The sequence below is a fragment of the Colobus angolensis genome, unplaced genomic scaffold (genome assembly GCF_000951035.1).
Source record: "Colobus angolensis palliatus isolate OR3802 unplaced genomic scaffold, Cang.pa_1.0 Scaffold684, whole genome shotgun sequence".
Taxonomy (NCBI): domain Eukaryota; kingdom Metazoa; phylum Chordata; class Mammalia; order Primates; family Cercopithecidae; genus Colobus; species Colobus angolensis.
In genome coordinates, this window is record NW_012120532.1 from 343,808 (window position 1) to 357,391 (window position 13,584).

The 13,584-nt window shown below is 45.6% G+C and overlaps 1 protein-coding gene across 5 annotated transcripts in view; it reads right to left on the reverse strand.

Annotated features, from left to right (window-relative positions):
* Window positions 1–13,584, reverse strand: part of CELF2 (CUGBP, Elav-like family member 2) — a 170,477-nt gene that overhangs the window by 35,743 nt on the left and 121,150 nt on the right. For all 5 annotated transcript variants that reach the window (XM_011926396.1, XM_011926397.1, XM_011926395.1 and 2 more), the window contains one exon: window positions 11,872–12,006. In XM_011926396.1, coding sequence (XP_011781786.1) covers window positions 11,872–12,006 — 135 coding nt within the window. The remainder of the gene's footprint in view (window positions 1–11,871; window positions 12,007–13,584) is intronic.

Genomic DNA, 13,584 nt, shown 5'->3' on the forward strand with positions numbered 1-13,584 from the left:
TGAGGGGTGGGGTGACTGAGGAGGGGCGGGTGACTGAGGAGGGGTGGGGTGACTGAGGAAGAGGAGGTGGGGTTGGAAAGTGACGCTGGGTGCTGCAGTGGTGAGGTGTGACCTCACACTCCCAGCCTGGAAGAGGGCACCTTCCCCAGAGACGTCGGTGTCCCTCTCTTCTGCTGCCAGTTCTGCTTCCCAAGGAAGCTGATGCCACCTGACTTGGTGCAGTGCTGGGCAAGAGTCCTCACTGCTGGTTCTCAGGAAGGCTGGGAAGAGGAAAACAGCCTAGAGGGCCGGGTCTGGACTCAGGAGGACTGTGGAGGTTTTATTCCCTGGTGGCGCACATGTGGAAGGCGAGGAAGTGAGGGGCCAGCACCTGCTCCTCACGTCCAGAGCAGCTGTCCTGTTTTCATTGCTTTAATGTTCATTCCCAAAGGCTTGTGGAAGCTCTCTCTAGTGGATCTAAGAAGTCTACTTCATGGGTTGTCAATAAACCAGGGTGCCTTCCTACCCAGCCTAATTTTTAGCATCTTCCCTGGTCCCGTGAAGACGGGCACTCATAAAGGCAGTGTGGGGCCGTGAGTTTGGAGGAGTCCATTCATACACGCAATACACAGGGATCTCCTAAGAACAGGGCAAATGACAGGGAAAATCAAACCTCTTTTCCCTGCCAATGATATTTTGCCTATGATTTACTGAAACAAAAGCATGTACTTCCCCTGTAGCTGGCCCCAGATGTTTGTTTTTACACATGGTCACGGAGAAGGACTGAAAAAAAATGTTGGTGATCTCCTTACAAGGGTGACAATGTGTAAGTGGAGAAACCCAGAAATACGGTTCTGGGATCCCAGCAGTTCCTGCTTAGGATATGGACTCTCTCGTGGTGCGGTGGAGCTGTCATTTCACCTGTCACTAACATCCCGGGCAAACCACTGACACTTGCAGGCCTCTGTTTCCTCACGTGGATCACAAAGAGGCAGTTGGATACAGCAGCTCGGGCCTCTGGAGAGAAAGGGCGAGGACAGGGGGCTTCTCAGGAAAGCAGGCCCATGTCACCGTGTCACTGACAGCCCGTCTGAAGTCTGGCCTTCCTGTGGGGGGTTGGGGGCAGCTTGTCCAGATGGAGAGAACCTTTCTGGGAGGCAGATTTTCCTCTGGGCCACATGACCCCAAGGGTGGCAGGGGGCAAGAGGTCACCTGTACAGCCCGGGGTCATCACAGCAGGGCTGCAGGCTCGCTGGGGCTCCGTAGGACTGCTGCCCCTGCAAAGGCCTGGCGCAGAGCACACGCCACCTGCTGTGTGGCCCGAGATACAAACCAACAAATCCCCAAGGGCCTCAGGCCTGACCCTCAGTGCGGAAATCCTGTCTGGACACAGCAGTCTTGCTCTGTTTAACCCAGTCATACCATTTTATATTTGGTAAGGAGGGGATGTCGGTTCTAGGAACTCAAGTGGCATTTGTGGTAGGTAGAAAGTTCACTGTTCCCTTTAACCGCAGAGCACAAAAGCAGAAAGGAGTGAGGAAACTGTCTTCTCCCTGTATTTATCCTAATTTCTAAAGGAAAGGTGGGAAAGACACTTGTTTTCCAAAGGCAAGAGATTCAGAGAAAAGTATCATCGGACCTTATTCTAGTTTTAACCCAGTTAAACATCATCGGACCTTATTCTAGTTTTAACCTAAACATCATCAGCCCTCATTCTAGTTTTAACCTAGTCTTCTGTTCTCTAGAGCTGTGGTATTTCATATCACTCCAAAATAATGAAACAATCTTTCCTATATGATACTTAAAGATCACCTTTTTAAAAAAGCACCAGTATACAGTTATAGAAATAAAAATATGTGTGTATATATAAACCTAAATGTTTCCATAAGTGAATATTAGCAATTAATTCTATTTCACAACTGAGAAAATTAAAGAAAGATTACATTACTTGCTCCAATGACTCTTGATCAAGATGTCTACATACTCCAGAAAGACAAGTAAAATTAGAAATCCTCCATTACATCCTGTAGGCTGACTTTTTCTTAAACCTCTGGCCTGGTATGAGTTTTTGTTTCCAGCCCCAGATATATCAGTTCTTGGCCCATACGTGATATAAGTACCCTTCTGTCCTAAATTGTTGGCATCCTCCCCAATCCCGACAGAGGCCGATGTTCCCTCCCCTCAGGCTGCACCACCTGCTGACTCAGCCCTGATTTGGGTTCGTGCCTGTGGGCTTGTGTGCTAGTACCAGGTTGAGATGGCACCACAAGGCAGGGTGCTGCTGCGGGGGCTCCTCCCAGGGGGAGATGACACGTGACCCCTCAGCAGGCAGCATCCCCCTCCAGCCAGCCCTCCGACTCTAGTCCAGCTTTCAGCTCTCATTGGCCTATTCCTGTTTCCCTTTGTTCTGGCTCTTCTCTTTGGTCTACAAATATGTTTATGTTTTCTCCATCTTAAAACAAAAACATAAAAACTTCCTCCTCCTAGTGACCCCAGTACTTTTACGGATTTTTTGTTTTCTTTTGTTTTTTTGGGATGGCGCCTTGTCACCTGGGCTGGAGTGCAGTGACGTGATCTCGGCTCATTGCAACCTCTACCTCCTGGGTTCAAGTGATTCCCCTGCCTCAGCCTCCCAAGTAGCTGGGAACTACAGGTGTGCACCGCCATGCCTGGCTAATTTTTGTATTTTCAGTACAGACGGGGTTTCACCATGTGGGTCAGGATGGTCTCGAACTCCTGGCCTCAAGGAGTTCCTCAAGGAACTCCTGCCTCAGCCTCCCAAAGTGCTGGGATTACAGGTGTGAACTGCCATGACCAGTCCCATTATGGATTTTTAAAAATATTCACATTTCATGAATGTGTCATACAGAATTGTGTCCTCTCTCACTGCCTGCAAAACTGTCAACCACTGCAGTGAAGCAGCCACTCTGGGGAGAACCCACTCCCCAAGTCTAACTTGAGTCAGCTCTTTCTGCCTTTTCTTCCTCCAGCCCCGTCGTGTTCGGCCTCTCTGACACTGCTACCCAGAAAGCTCCCTTTCCATCCCCTGGTCCCTGTGTTCCACAAGCACATTCCCCAAGGCTTTCTGCGTCTGGTCCCTGCCTTGCGTTGCTGGTGATTTTGGCCTGATGACCTCACCCCTCCCTGGGCTTAGGGCAACCTGCCTGGCCTCAGCAGGCCAGTCTCAATCCACTCTGCCGCTCAGGGCTCTGGTCAGCCTGATGGTCACACATTCGACTGCTGCTGGACACATTTCACGGAATGTCCGTTCATGTGCCCTTGAGCTCTGCATGTGTCACGTCCTGTCATTTTGTATGATAGCTTCCTCCTCAACTCCCAGAACTGAGAACAGTGCTCCACTGGCCACGCAGGCCCAACACACCAACACCATCTTTCCTCCTTCCCTTTTGTTCTCCCTCACATCAAATGGGGGCCTCAGTCCAGTCTCACAAGAAGTCCATCATTCTTGGGCCTAAAGTCCTGAAATGGCTCTTCACTGCTGACAAGAAAAGTCCCAGGTCCTTCGCCCTGGCTTTCAGGGTCCTCCATGGGCCTCCTTTTCCATATGTCCATGCTTGTGAAAAATGAGATGAACTTCCATTTGCTGATTAAATGCTATTTCTGCATTTTCACACATTTGATGTATCTTCCATTCTGTTTCTACTTGTAAAAATCCTACCTACCCTGAACATTTTGGCTCAAATGTCAACTCTTCTACTAAAATTTCCCTTCCTCCCTTGGGGCAGAACCTCTCCCGTCACTGACCCCTGTACCTTACCTGCCTTCCTGCTCTCCACCTGTGCTTTACAGGTTGGTGCATTTTGCGTATGTCTGTAGGTGGCCACTGCATCTAGTTGATGGGGACTGGTTCTCAGGATTAGACCATATCTGAACCAAAAATTTCCATTTTATTGCTTTCAAGTCTGAAGAAATGGAACTTAGTGTATACACTTCTAGGAAGTTGTGACTAGAATAAAGCTTTGCTGATTTTCCCACCTAATATAACACAATTAAGCAACACATGCTTTTCACCAGTGCCAGTGGTGATAACATGTTTATATCATACAAGATCACAGATAATTTAGCGGGAATAAAAATCTCAGCCTGAGCTCAAACAGCACAAGGGGATCTGATGTGGATTTGCCACAATACAGATGACGGTGCAAAGCAATATTTAAAAACAAATCACTAACACTTAGCACAGAGTCCAGCGCCACCAACAGCAAAAAGCAAATACATGAAGAATTAGAGTTAATGTCTGCACATATTAAAAAGCCCACTCAAAACAAGGAACAATACGCTTGGTGGGTGGCAGCCCTATGATGCATGTGAGGATCTGTCCACCCCGGGGACGAAGGCACCTGCCAAGGACAGCTCAGGGCACAGGTGGAATCTACTTGCATAAATCCCAGCGTGGGCTCTGTGGTGAACCATAAATATTTCTACCCCCACAGCTATGCGGCTTTAAGCTTTAAATTGGTTACAGACTATTAAGAGACTCCAGCCTGCTCCAGGTTGGGGCATTGCACAAACCACCTGGAATGTCCATCCACTCACTGGGCAGAAGTTTATTCCAGACCCAAACTCCCCGCACACACAGGGCCCTCAAAACCCCTCTGGGTGGGAGGGGTCTGCATGCTGTCTCCTTTAGAAGCAAGATGATCAATGCCAAATAAAGGACATTTACTAGGAAGACATCCTATTCCCAACTACTCTTTTCCCCAACAACATGAGTCTTACATGCCTAAGAACTTTCAAGCCACTTGGCTTTCATGTCGTGCTTCTGTCGAGAAGCCACAGAGCAGCCCGAGCAGCAGGGCCGAGTGCTAAACCCTCTCGCTTTCTGGTTTGGTCACTTGCAGTTCTACCCTAAGGGGGGCCCTACTCCCAGCTCTCTGTTGCACTAAATACAAAGAAAGATGGTACAGCTCAAAGGAGAGGGAGAAAGGAGAGAAAAGAGCTTCCCTCTCCCACTCTTGGTCTCATTCACAAAATTTAACGTCAGATATGCAAAATATTGGTTATGATGTTTTAAGAGTGTAGAAGTTACAATTTATACTTAAAGGCTATTCAAATTGTTTTTACCATGGTGTGAATTCAGTAAAATGACACTTTTTTTGAAAGCTGATGCTAGAAAAGAAAGGACATGCAGGTAGGAATCTTCATCAGCTTTGTCTACTGATGCGTCTCCAGTGCTGGAACAGTCCCAGGCACACAGATGCTTGACACATTTGTTGAATGAATGAAAAAAAAAAAAAATCTATCAAGAGGTGACAGTCACTACAGAGTCATTTTATTTACAGAACATGTTATGTAATGTGTGACTCCATTAACATTAATGAAAATACAGTGAGCCCCATAATGTCAAGAGCAAACAAGACAATTTTCAGAAGACCAGTGTAAAACGTTGAAACTTGCAGGAAATGAGCAGTGTAAAATGTTGAAACTTGCAGGAAATGAGCAAAGAACGGGAGGTCAATGCTCTTTCCACTGTAGCAATAAGAGTGTAAAGAAGTTTGACTGTCAGCACCATAGGAAAGCTAAAATGAAAAATAAAAAGACGTCTGACAGATTTTTTGTTGTTACTGTTGTTGAGAAAGTCTCACTCTGTCGCCCAGGCTGGAGTGCAGTGGTGCAATCTTGGTCACTGCAGCCTATGCTGCCTGGGTTCAAGTGATTCTCCTGCCTGAGCCTCTCAGGTTCAAGTGATTCTCCTGCCTCAGCCTCCAGAGTAGCTGGGATTACAGGCACCTGCCACTGCACCTGATTAATTTCTGTAGTTTTAGTCCAGACTGGGTTTCACCATCTTGGCCAGGCTGGTCTTGAACTCCTGACCTCTCGTGATCCACCTGCCTCGGCCTCCCAAAGTGTTGGGATTACAGGCATGAGCCACCGTGCTTGGCCGTTTGACAGATTGAAACCCACAAATGAAACAGCCCATTTTACCAACTGGCTTGACTCTGCCTGACTGAGACACTTAGCTGCTAGTGGAGGGAAGAATGGTCTGCCTTGAGATTTCCTTCTTTCTCCTAAGAATAAACAATGACAAAAGATGGGGGTAAGGAGAAAAAGAGGACAGTAAAGTCTCAGGCCATCTTCACAGGAGTAACTGGTCCCTGCACTTATAAAACGCCCTGTATTTTTGCAGAGTATAAGTAAAAAATACTCTGCAAAGCTAGACGGGACCTTGCTTTATGTAAGCAGTGTGGGCAGGCACTGGAAGACGACGTGGGGTTAGCAGTGCACACAGAGTTAACAGGCACTTTCTGAGGATGATCTGCCGTGATGTTATCTTTCAAAAGCACACATTAGAGTAGGTGGTTCTTCCGAAGATGAAATGCCCTTCTCGGATACCAGACTCGTACTTATCCTATATCATGACATCAGAACATTTTGAAAGCCACTATTTGTAAAATAAGCTGCTCCTGTAATGAAAAGATTGCTTCATATGATTGTTTTGGTATAAGTTAGTATTAGATTTATTCTTCAGAAACCTGTTGGACCTGAGTATTCATCTGTAAGGTGAAACCAAATTGTGGGTTTGGTTCTTGAGGGATCCAGGCAGAGGCACGCCTTACAGGTGAACTGCGTGGGTGTGCTGACCCTGCCAGCGTCACCGTGAGGGACTCAGCTGCCTTAGAGATAATGTGAGCTGTACTAGACTGAACAGATGGCCCTTAAACATTTGTCTTTGACAATTTTTGTTTCACTATTCCACTGAAATAAAAAAAAACAAAAACAGAAACAAAACACTTGAGGGCCTGTGTCTGATATGCTGTTCCAGATGCAAGGGGAAATTACAAGTAAATAACACACCGTCTCTACTTTAAAAGAACTCACTGGCTGGAGGGCGAGACACAAAGCGAGTGCCCACATCACCGTCCTGCAGACAACAGGTCAGCTTTAGTGGAGGGAGGCCGAGCATGCCCTGGGAGCACAGGAGAGGGGCGGTGTCTGCAGAACGCCTGGCCAGCACCGACACTCCAGCCCTCTCTGTCCCTGGCCTCAAGGAGCCCGACAGCTCCTCAGGAACCGTCTGCACTGCCCCAGGTCTAGAATGAGCTAGGTCCTTACTCAGCAATACAGTGTGGAAGTGATCAATCCTAACTAGAAGGCTTCATGGTAGAGGTGGCATTTGCATTGATTCATAAAAGTAGTAGGTTACTGAAAACAGTTTTTACCAATTATACCAAAAATGTTACCACAGTTTAAATTACAGAAGCAGCATAAACTATACTTTTTATAATGTGCATTAGAAATGCTTTTATACCCACCCACACTACTATTCTCAAGAACGAGCACTGCAACACGAATGACGTATTAGATTTTTGTGGGAGGAAATGGGGGAGATGTTCTAGGTAGAGAAGCCTGCAAGAATAATGGTGTAAAGGCTGACGGCGGGGCTGGGGTATGGGGGGTGGCCTGATCTGGGCGAGGGTGTAACGCCCAGATTCTGGAGGGAAGCAGGTGGACCCCGAACACCACACTCAGGAGTTTGTTTCACTCCAGTCTACACCACGATTGCCAGTAGCATGCAAGACAGACAGAGGAAAGGGGCCGAGTTGGAGGCTGTTCTAATAGGACAAGGGGAGAGAAGATGAGGGTCTCTTCCAGGCTCCTGTTGCCTGGGAAGGAAAAGATGCTTCACAGGGAGAACTGAGGGGCTGAGGAGGCGGGCTGATGAGGCACGCAGCTGAGCCAGGGGCCAGCTGCAGCGATCAGTGACCAAGTCACATCAACCACTGGGACAATCCATTTAGCAGGGCGGGGCAGGCAGCGGGAAGGTCTGTGGGGTAAGTTGAGTTCTCCATTCTGAGGTTGTGGGACCACTGCAGCAGTCCTGAGCAGACGGCCTCTTTGTCCACCTGTCTGTCCCTTCCTCCTGCCCCCACTCTTTCCCATCTTGTGATACTGCCTTGTGCATGTCACCACTTGAAGGGGGCAGTGCAGGCCCCAACTCATTTTTATGTATTTGCCCTGCATGAACTAGAAGTCTCACAAATATGGGTTAAAGCAGCTTATGCATCACACTTCTTAGCATAATGGAAGTTCTCTAATGCAAATGCAGACATATATTGAAGGTGGCGACAAAGCCTCCTGTCAATGGAAGGGCCACAGGATAACTTCAAGGGTAGTTTCTCGTTTGCCACTGCTCATTCAGCTGCTCTGGTGACACAGGTGTGCAAGAACAACTGTCACCGTCCGTCAGTCATGACTATGTGACGCAGTAGGGAATGCCTGAACAACGTCCAAACACCTCCAATCTCTGTTACCCTCAGAGAGTCAAAGAGGAGGTGTCCCCACTTCCTTGAAGCTTTGTGTTTGTCACAGCCTTCAAGAAAGCTGGGGATGCCTTCAAGATGGGAAAATACTACCCAGAATTCAAAGTGATAACTCTTTGAAGAGGCAATGGTGGGAATGAAAAAATGCCTCCTAGCACTTTCGAATGCCTGGTACCGCGGGAAGAACCAGTCCATGATCCTGGAATGGGTACTTGGTCAAGTCTGCACTTACAGAAGCATTTGGAGAATTTTATAGCATCCTTTTCTTTAAAAGAAGAAGACAGAAGAAGTTCAGTGGAATAACATGGTATGTGAATGCAATATATTTTAGACCAAAAAAATACCAACAAAATTCATGTGTGGTAACAATAACAGTCTCTTCAAGCTCTCAAAATTACCAGACAAAATCAACAAATCTGCAAGCTGAACGGAAGACAAACATTATCTTCTTTAATACCTAGCTACACCCTTCTAGACAATTTGCCTCTTATATAAACAGAGTCACAGTCCTCAAAAACAGGTTAAAAACTGGGTAACAATAAATGATCCAAGAATTAATTAACTAAAAAGGAGACTGAGGTAAACAAAGGAAAAATTATCATATCAAAATAAAAGACAAGAAACATGATTAAATTAGGCTTCAAAAGACCCGTGAGAAACTCATAAAAGGCGTAATATGCACTTACCTGGTTTTTATTCTTTCATGATTTAATTTCTAATTTTATTCACTACCATCTGATAATTGCATGAAACACTTATTCTAACCATGGGCAATTTAAACTATTTTAATTTTTATCTCAAGGCCATGAGACAAAGGAACCTATTTATTGCCTAAGGGGATTTTTTTTTTAACAAAAATTAAAGCTTAATCTTTCATGTTTTAAAGCCAAGACTGTTTAAAATCATTTATAATAATGCTGTAGGGAGACTTTTCCGGGGTATGCAAAATTGAAATGATAAATTTACAATTATTAAAAAAATTAATAGTTTGGGGGATTGAATTGTCCCTTTGCTTTCTACATGAATTTGTCTGGAGCTTAAGAGACACGTTTAAACACAGGGTAAACCCCAGGCCTGTGGAGGGAGATGGGATGAGGCGTCCCTTCATCTCACGGTGCGAGTGAACTGGCTCATGGTCCAAACAGTATGCCCAGTTTATTATTATTTAAAAAGTAAATAACGGCAATGGCCTTGGGAATGGCTTTCAACCCCTTTTACTTTCTAGGAAATTGCCTTGATGAAGCAGAGATTCATGAATTCTACTAACCACATTTTCTGTGACTTTGAAAAAGTCCCTGATGGAAATTAGACAAATAATTTACTTTCACTTAAACACCAGATTTTTTAGTTACACTTAAGAAAAATAATTGAAATGTAGATTTCAATCACTGCTGCTGCTGCACTTCAGGATTCTAATAAAATACTTTCAGTTATTATGCAAAGCATTCCTCAGTAGAGAAGAGAAAAATCGCTCTCAGTGACACCTAAGTGAGAGGCGCATTCTGAAGGGCAGGAAGCCTCTTCCAGAGCAGTTAAGGCAAGGACGCGGCGCTGGTGTGGCTTTGACTCCAGCAGGGAGGAAGGCTCATCTCACAACACATTTTCCTTTGCTGCGGTCTCAGGAAAAAACTGAGAATAGTCACATATGCTTAAAATTCCTTTCTGACCAACACCTAGGCCGCCGCCCTAGGCCGCCTGAGTAGCCCACGTTTTAAGAAAGTTGCAACAACCTCACACTCCTCCCAACGCCGGCTGGAACAGACGTGGTCCACCCTGGAGCCCCGACTCCGCTCTCCCCAGCCCACTGACTCTGTCCTCTGCCTAAACACACACCATGGCTTCCATTACGGAACTCAGGTCTCTGCTCAAAGGTCGCCTTTTGAGAGAGGGGTCACCTCCTCCAGTCCCCTTCCCCCTTTTTCAGTGGGATTCTGTCACGGATCTTTCACTCATTGCTTTGCTTCTTATCCAGGTCTCTGATGGACTGAAGGGCTCATGGAAGTCGGCAGTGCGTCTGTCCTGCCCACACCACACAGCACTTCCGGGATATGATTTTTGAGTTACATTATCTACACTGATCAGCTGACAGCTGCTTCTGCATTTGACTTCTTAAACTGACAAGCCTCCTTCGGACTGAAGATGCACCACAATGCATTCACAGTACTCCGTGCTATTTTGGGGTAATCATAGTGCTCACAGGAGAGGAAAAAATCCCACTTAAGAAAATACATTTTAATCTGATTTATGAAATCTAAGTTCAGAGGGTCGAATTTTCATTTTTTTTTTAAGGACTTATTTTTATAAAGGGAAAATCCATCATGTTAAAAATGTTTATTTCTCAAAAGGGATCATTACAGGATTTGCTAAGTTGATGTGTTGCACTGAAGCTATCACTTAATTTCCTGAAATTAAGGGTGATAAAGTTGATTTTTCAGGAATAGTGTTTATTATATAAGATGAGGCCCTCATCTAGTAATGGTATGTTTTTGAAGACACTGTACGCAGTGAACTTAATACACCTGCCACGAGATTTCAGCACATTATGGGGAAATCCACCAGCTTCTCCTGAACATCTCTCAGACTTCTCTCTCAAAACCGTCCTCCGGGTGAAACGTCTTAGATACATAATGTTTTACGCAGAGACGAACGGCGACTGCTCTTTCGAGAACTGCCGGTTCTAGGAATGTGCCTCATTCCTCCCTCAAGTCAAAAGCCCTAAAACAGCCAGCGTGGAGTGGGCTGTAGCTTTCAATGTGTGTTTCCTGAAAACACACATGCTATTTTTTCATTAAAGTTTTTTCAACACTTAGCTAATCTTTGGGGCACAGCTGATAAAGGGTCACGGGATTTTGAAAGTTAGAAGGAAGCTTGGAGACTGTCCAGGCTGTCTCCTTCATGTAACAGAAAAGGAGGCGAGATCATCTATCAAGGCCTGGAAAACTCAGAGAAGGAAAGTCAGTGGAATATTCTACTTTTTTAAGTTTAAAAAAAAAACAACTCAAATCACGGTATCTAAGCAATCACATTCTATCTGGCTTGTATGAAAAGACAACTGGCGTCTGCTTTTGAATAAGTCAACAAAATTTGTGAAGAAAAAAAGACTTTAAATGACAAAGCCCAGAGCCTGACCAGGAATGAGCCAAGATGTTCCTTGCTGGACTGTGGATTTTAAAATCAAGTGTGATGGATGGAGTTGGTGTGAAATGTAACATGAGAACGATTAGGAATTTTGAAAGAGAATTCTTACATTTTTTTTTTAAAAAAGGACAGGACAAAGAAAGATTAAGAGACGGAGGCTCTTCACAGTGGTCACAACTTAACTAGTGTTGAATGGACTAGTGTTTAAAACAGAGTGAATGTGAGAGAACGGCTTGCATGGTGGATTCTCTCACTGAAAACTTTTTTCGTGTTATCCATGGAAAATAAAAGACAAATTCGAACTTTGATCATTTTAAACAATAAAATAACCCAATGACATAAAGCGGCCCAGTATAGTTTCCTGGCTCCATCCTGGACACGTCTAGCCTCGCCCTTTGTACCTGGAGGCACGTAGACCTACCTGCCACTCCTGCTGCATCACCTGCAAGGGAAGAGCACCCCTCTCACTCACCGGGACTCGTGAGGGCTCCCAGGGCGCTGCTCGTGGTAGAGAGAGGGTTTGCATTGGTGCTGGTGGCTGAGGTCTGGGCCGCAGCTGCAGCAGCAGCCAGCGTCGCCAGGTTCTGCAACTGTAAAGCATTCATGCCTGTGGAGAGAAGAGAAAGCTACTTTTAGCAACAGGCCTCACACTTCTACAGTTTCCAAACAAGAGAGGGCTCATCAAATCGTCAGGACACATGATGAGAGCAGACGACCCTGTGCATGGTCACCTGCCTGGGTAGGAGCTGGGCTCTCCAGCCCTCTCCTCCAAGGCTACCTCTCCTTCAGTTCTCTCTGATGCAATCGCTCTTCCTAGAGACCACATACCCAGAAAGGGCTCCTGAATCCCACCCTGTAGTTCTCCCTGGCAGAGCCTGTACTTCTCCCTTGCTAACCAGTATTCCCAGCCCACGGCCCTCCTGCCATGCTGTAGGGATAAGTGGAAAAGAGGAGAGATTTCAGTGCTAACTGGCCAGAGTAGGGCCTTGTGGACTGGCAGCTTCTATGACATAGCTGCCAAGACATGGTGAGCTGTGGCAACAGCTGGACAAAGGGCTTCAAGGTAAACTCAATCCCTCAAAACGAGGTATTCCAAAAGAAACTACATTTTATTAGAAGCTGAACTGGTATGGGTTCTAAGCCTGTTAATCTATTTCTTGACAGTGAGTGGCAGCATTAACTGAACCCCACCTCAAAGGGTTGTTGTGCAGATTAAGTAAGATGATGAAAGCAAATGACTTTGGCACTATATAAGTGCTCAATGAATGTCACTTTTTATTTTTGTTATTGCTGTTGCCACTGAACTTCTCTCTCCGGATTTAAGCATGAACCCTAAAATGTGTCCACAGGGAGCTCAAATTTCATATTTGATGAATAGAATGACTGAATAGAAATGGCTGTAGCTTAATAGCTTTATTTGTAAAATATTTGTATTTACCTTTTAAAGGCATTTATATTTTAAAGAGGGACTTTAACTAGAATAAATGTGTGACTCATGAAAATAATGAAAAAAATAGAAATGAAAATTAGCATGAACATAAGAGTGGGATTAGCCGAGAGATTTGGGGCAACGATCTAGGGGTAGGCTCAGCCCTGGTGCCCGCACTAGATAGTTAGTTGAACTGTCTTTTCTCCCTGTGGCCCGCTTCCATCTCTCAGTCCAAAGGTTCTCTGAATGGTCAAATTATTTTTCCGTGATTCACTTCACTGGAAGACTGCACATGTGAGAAGCATGAAACAACGGTTCTGTCCCTGCATAGAGGAACTGCAGATAGAAAGATAGTAGACTTCGGCTTAATTTTACCTTCTTCTATGGTCTTAAGTTCAGATACTTAATCAATATCTATGGAGCAAATTTACTCTTTTTTAGAGAGAATGCCCTGACAGCTGCTTCTGTAATGTGTATAGGGGCGTTGGTAGAGGGATGAATGTTCTAGCAACATATATCTGTAAGCCCCCAGCCATGGGGGCAGCTCAGTGCCTGGCTGCTGAGTACTCTAGACAGCACCCTTCTGACCCTCTGCCCTGGCCTCCTCAACCAGGGTGCATTTCCACTTAGAAAAAAGTTCCTGCTGTCGGCCGGGCGTGGTGGCTCAAGCCTGTAATCCCAGCACTTTGGGAGGCCGAGACGGGTGGATCACGAAGTCAGGAGATTGAGACCATCCTGGCTAACACGGTGAAACCC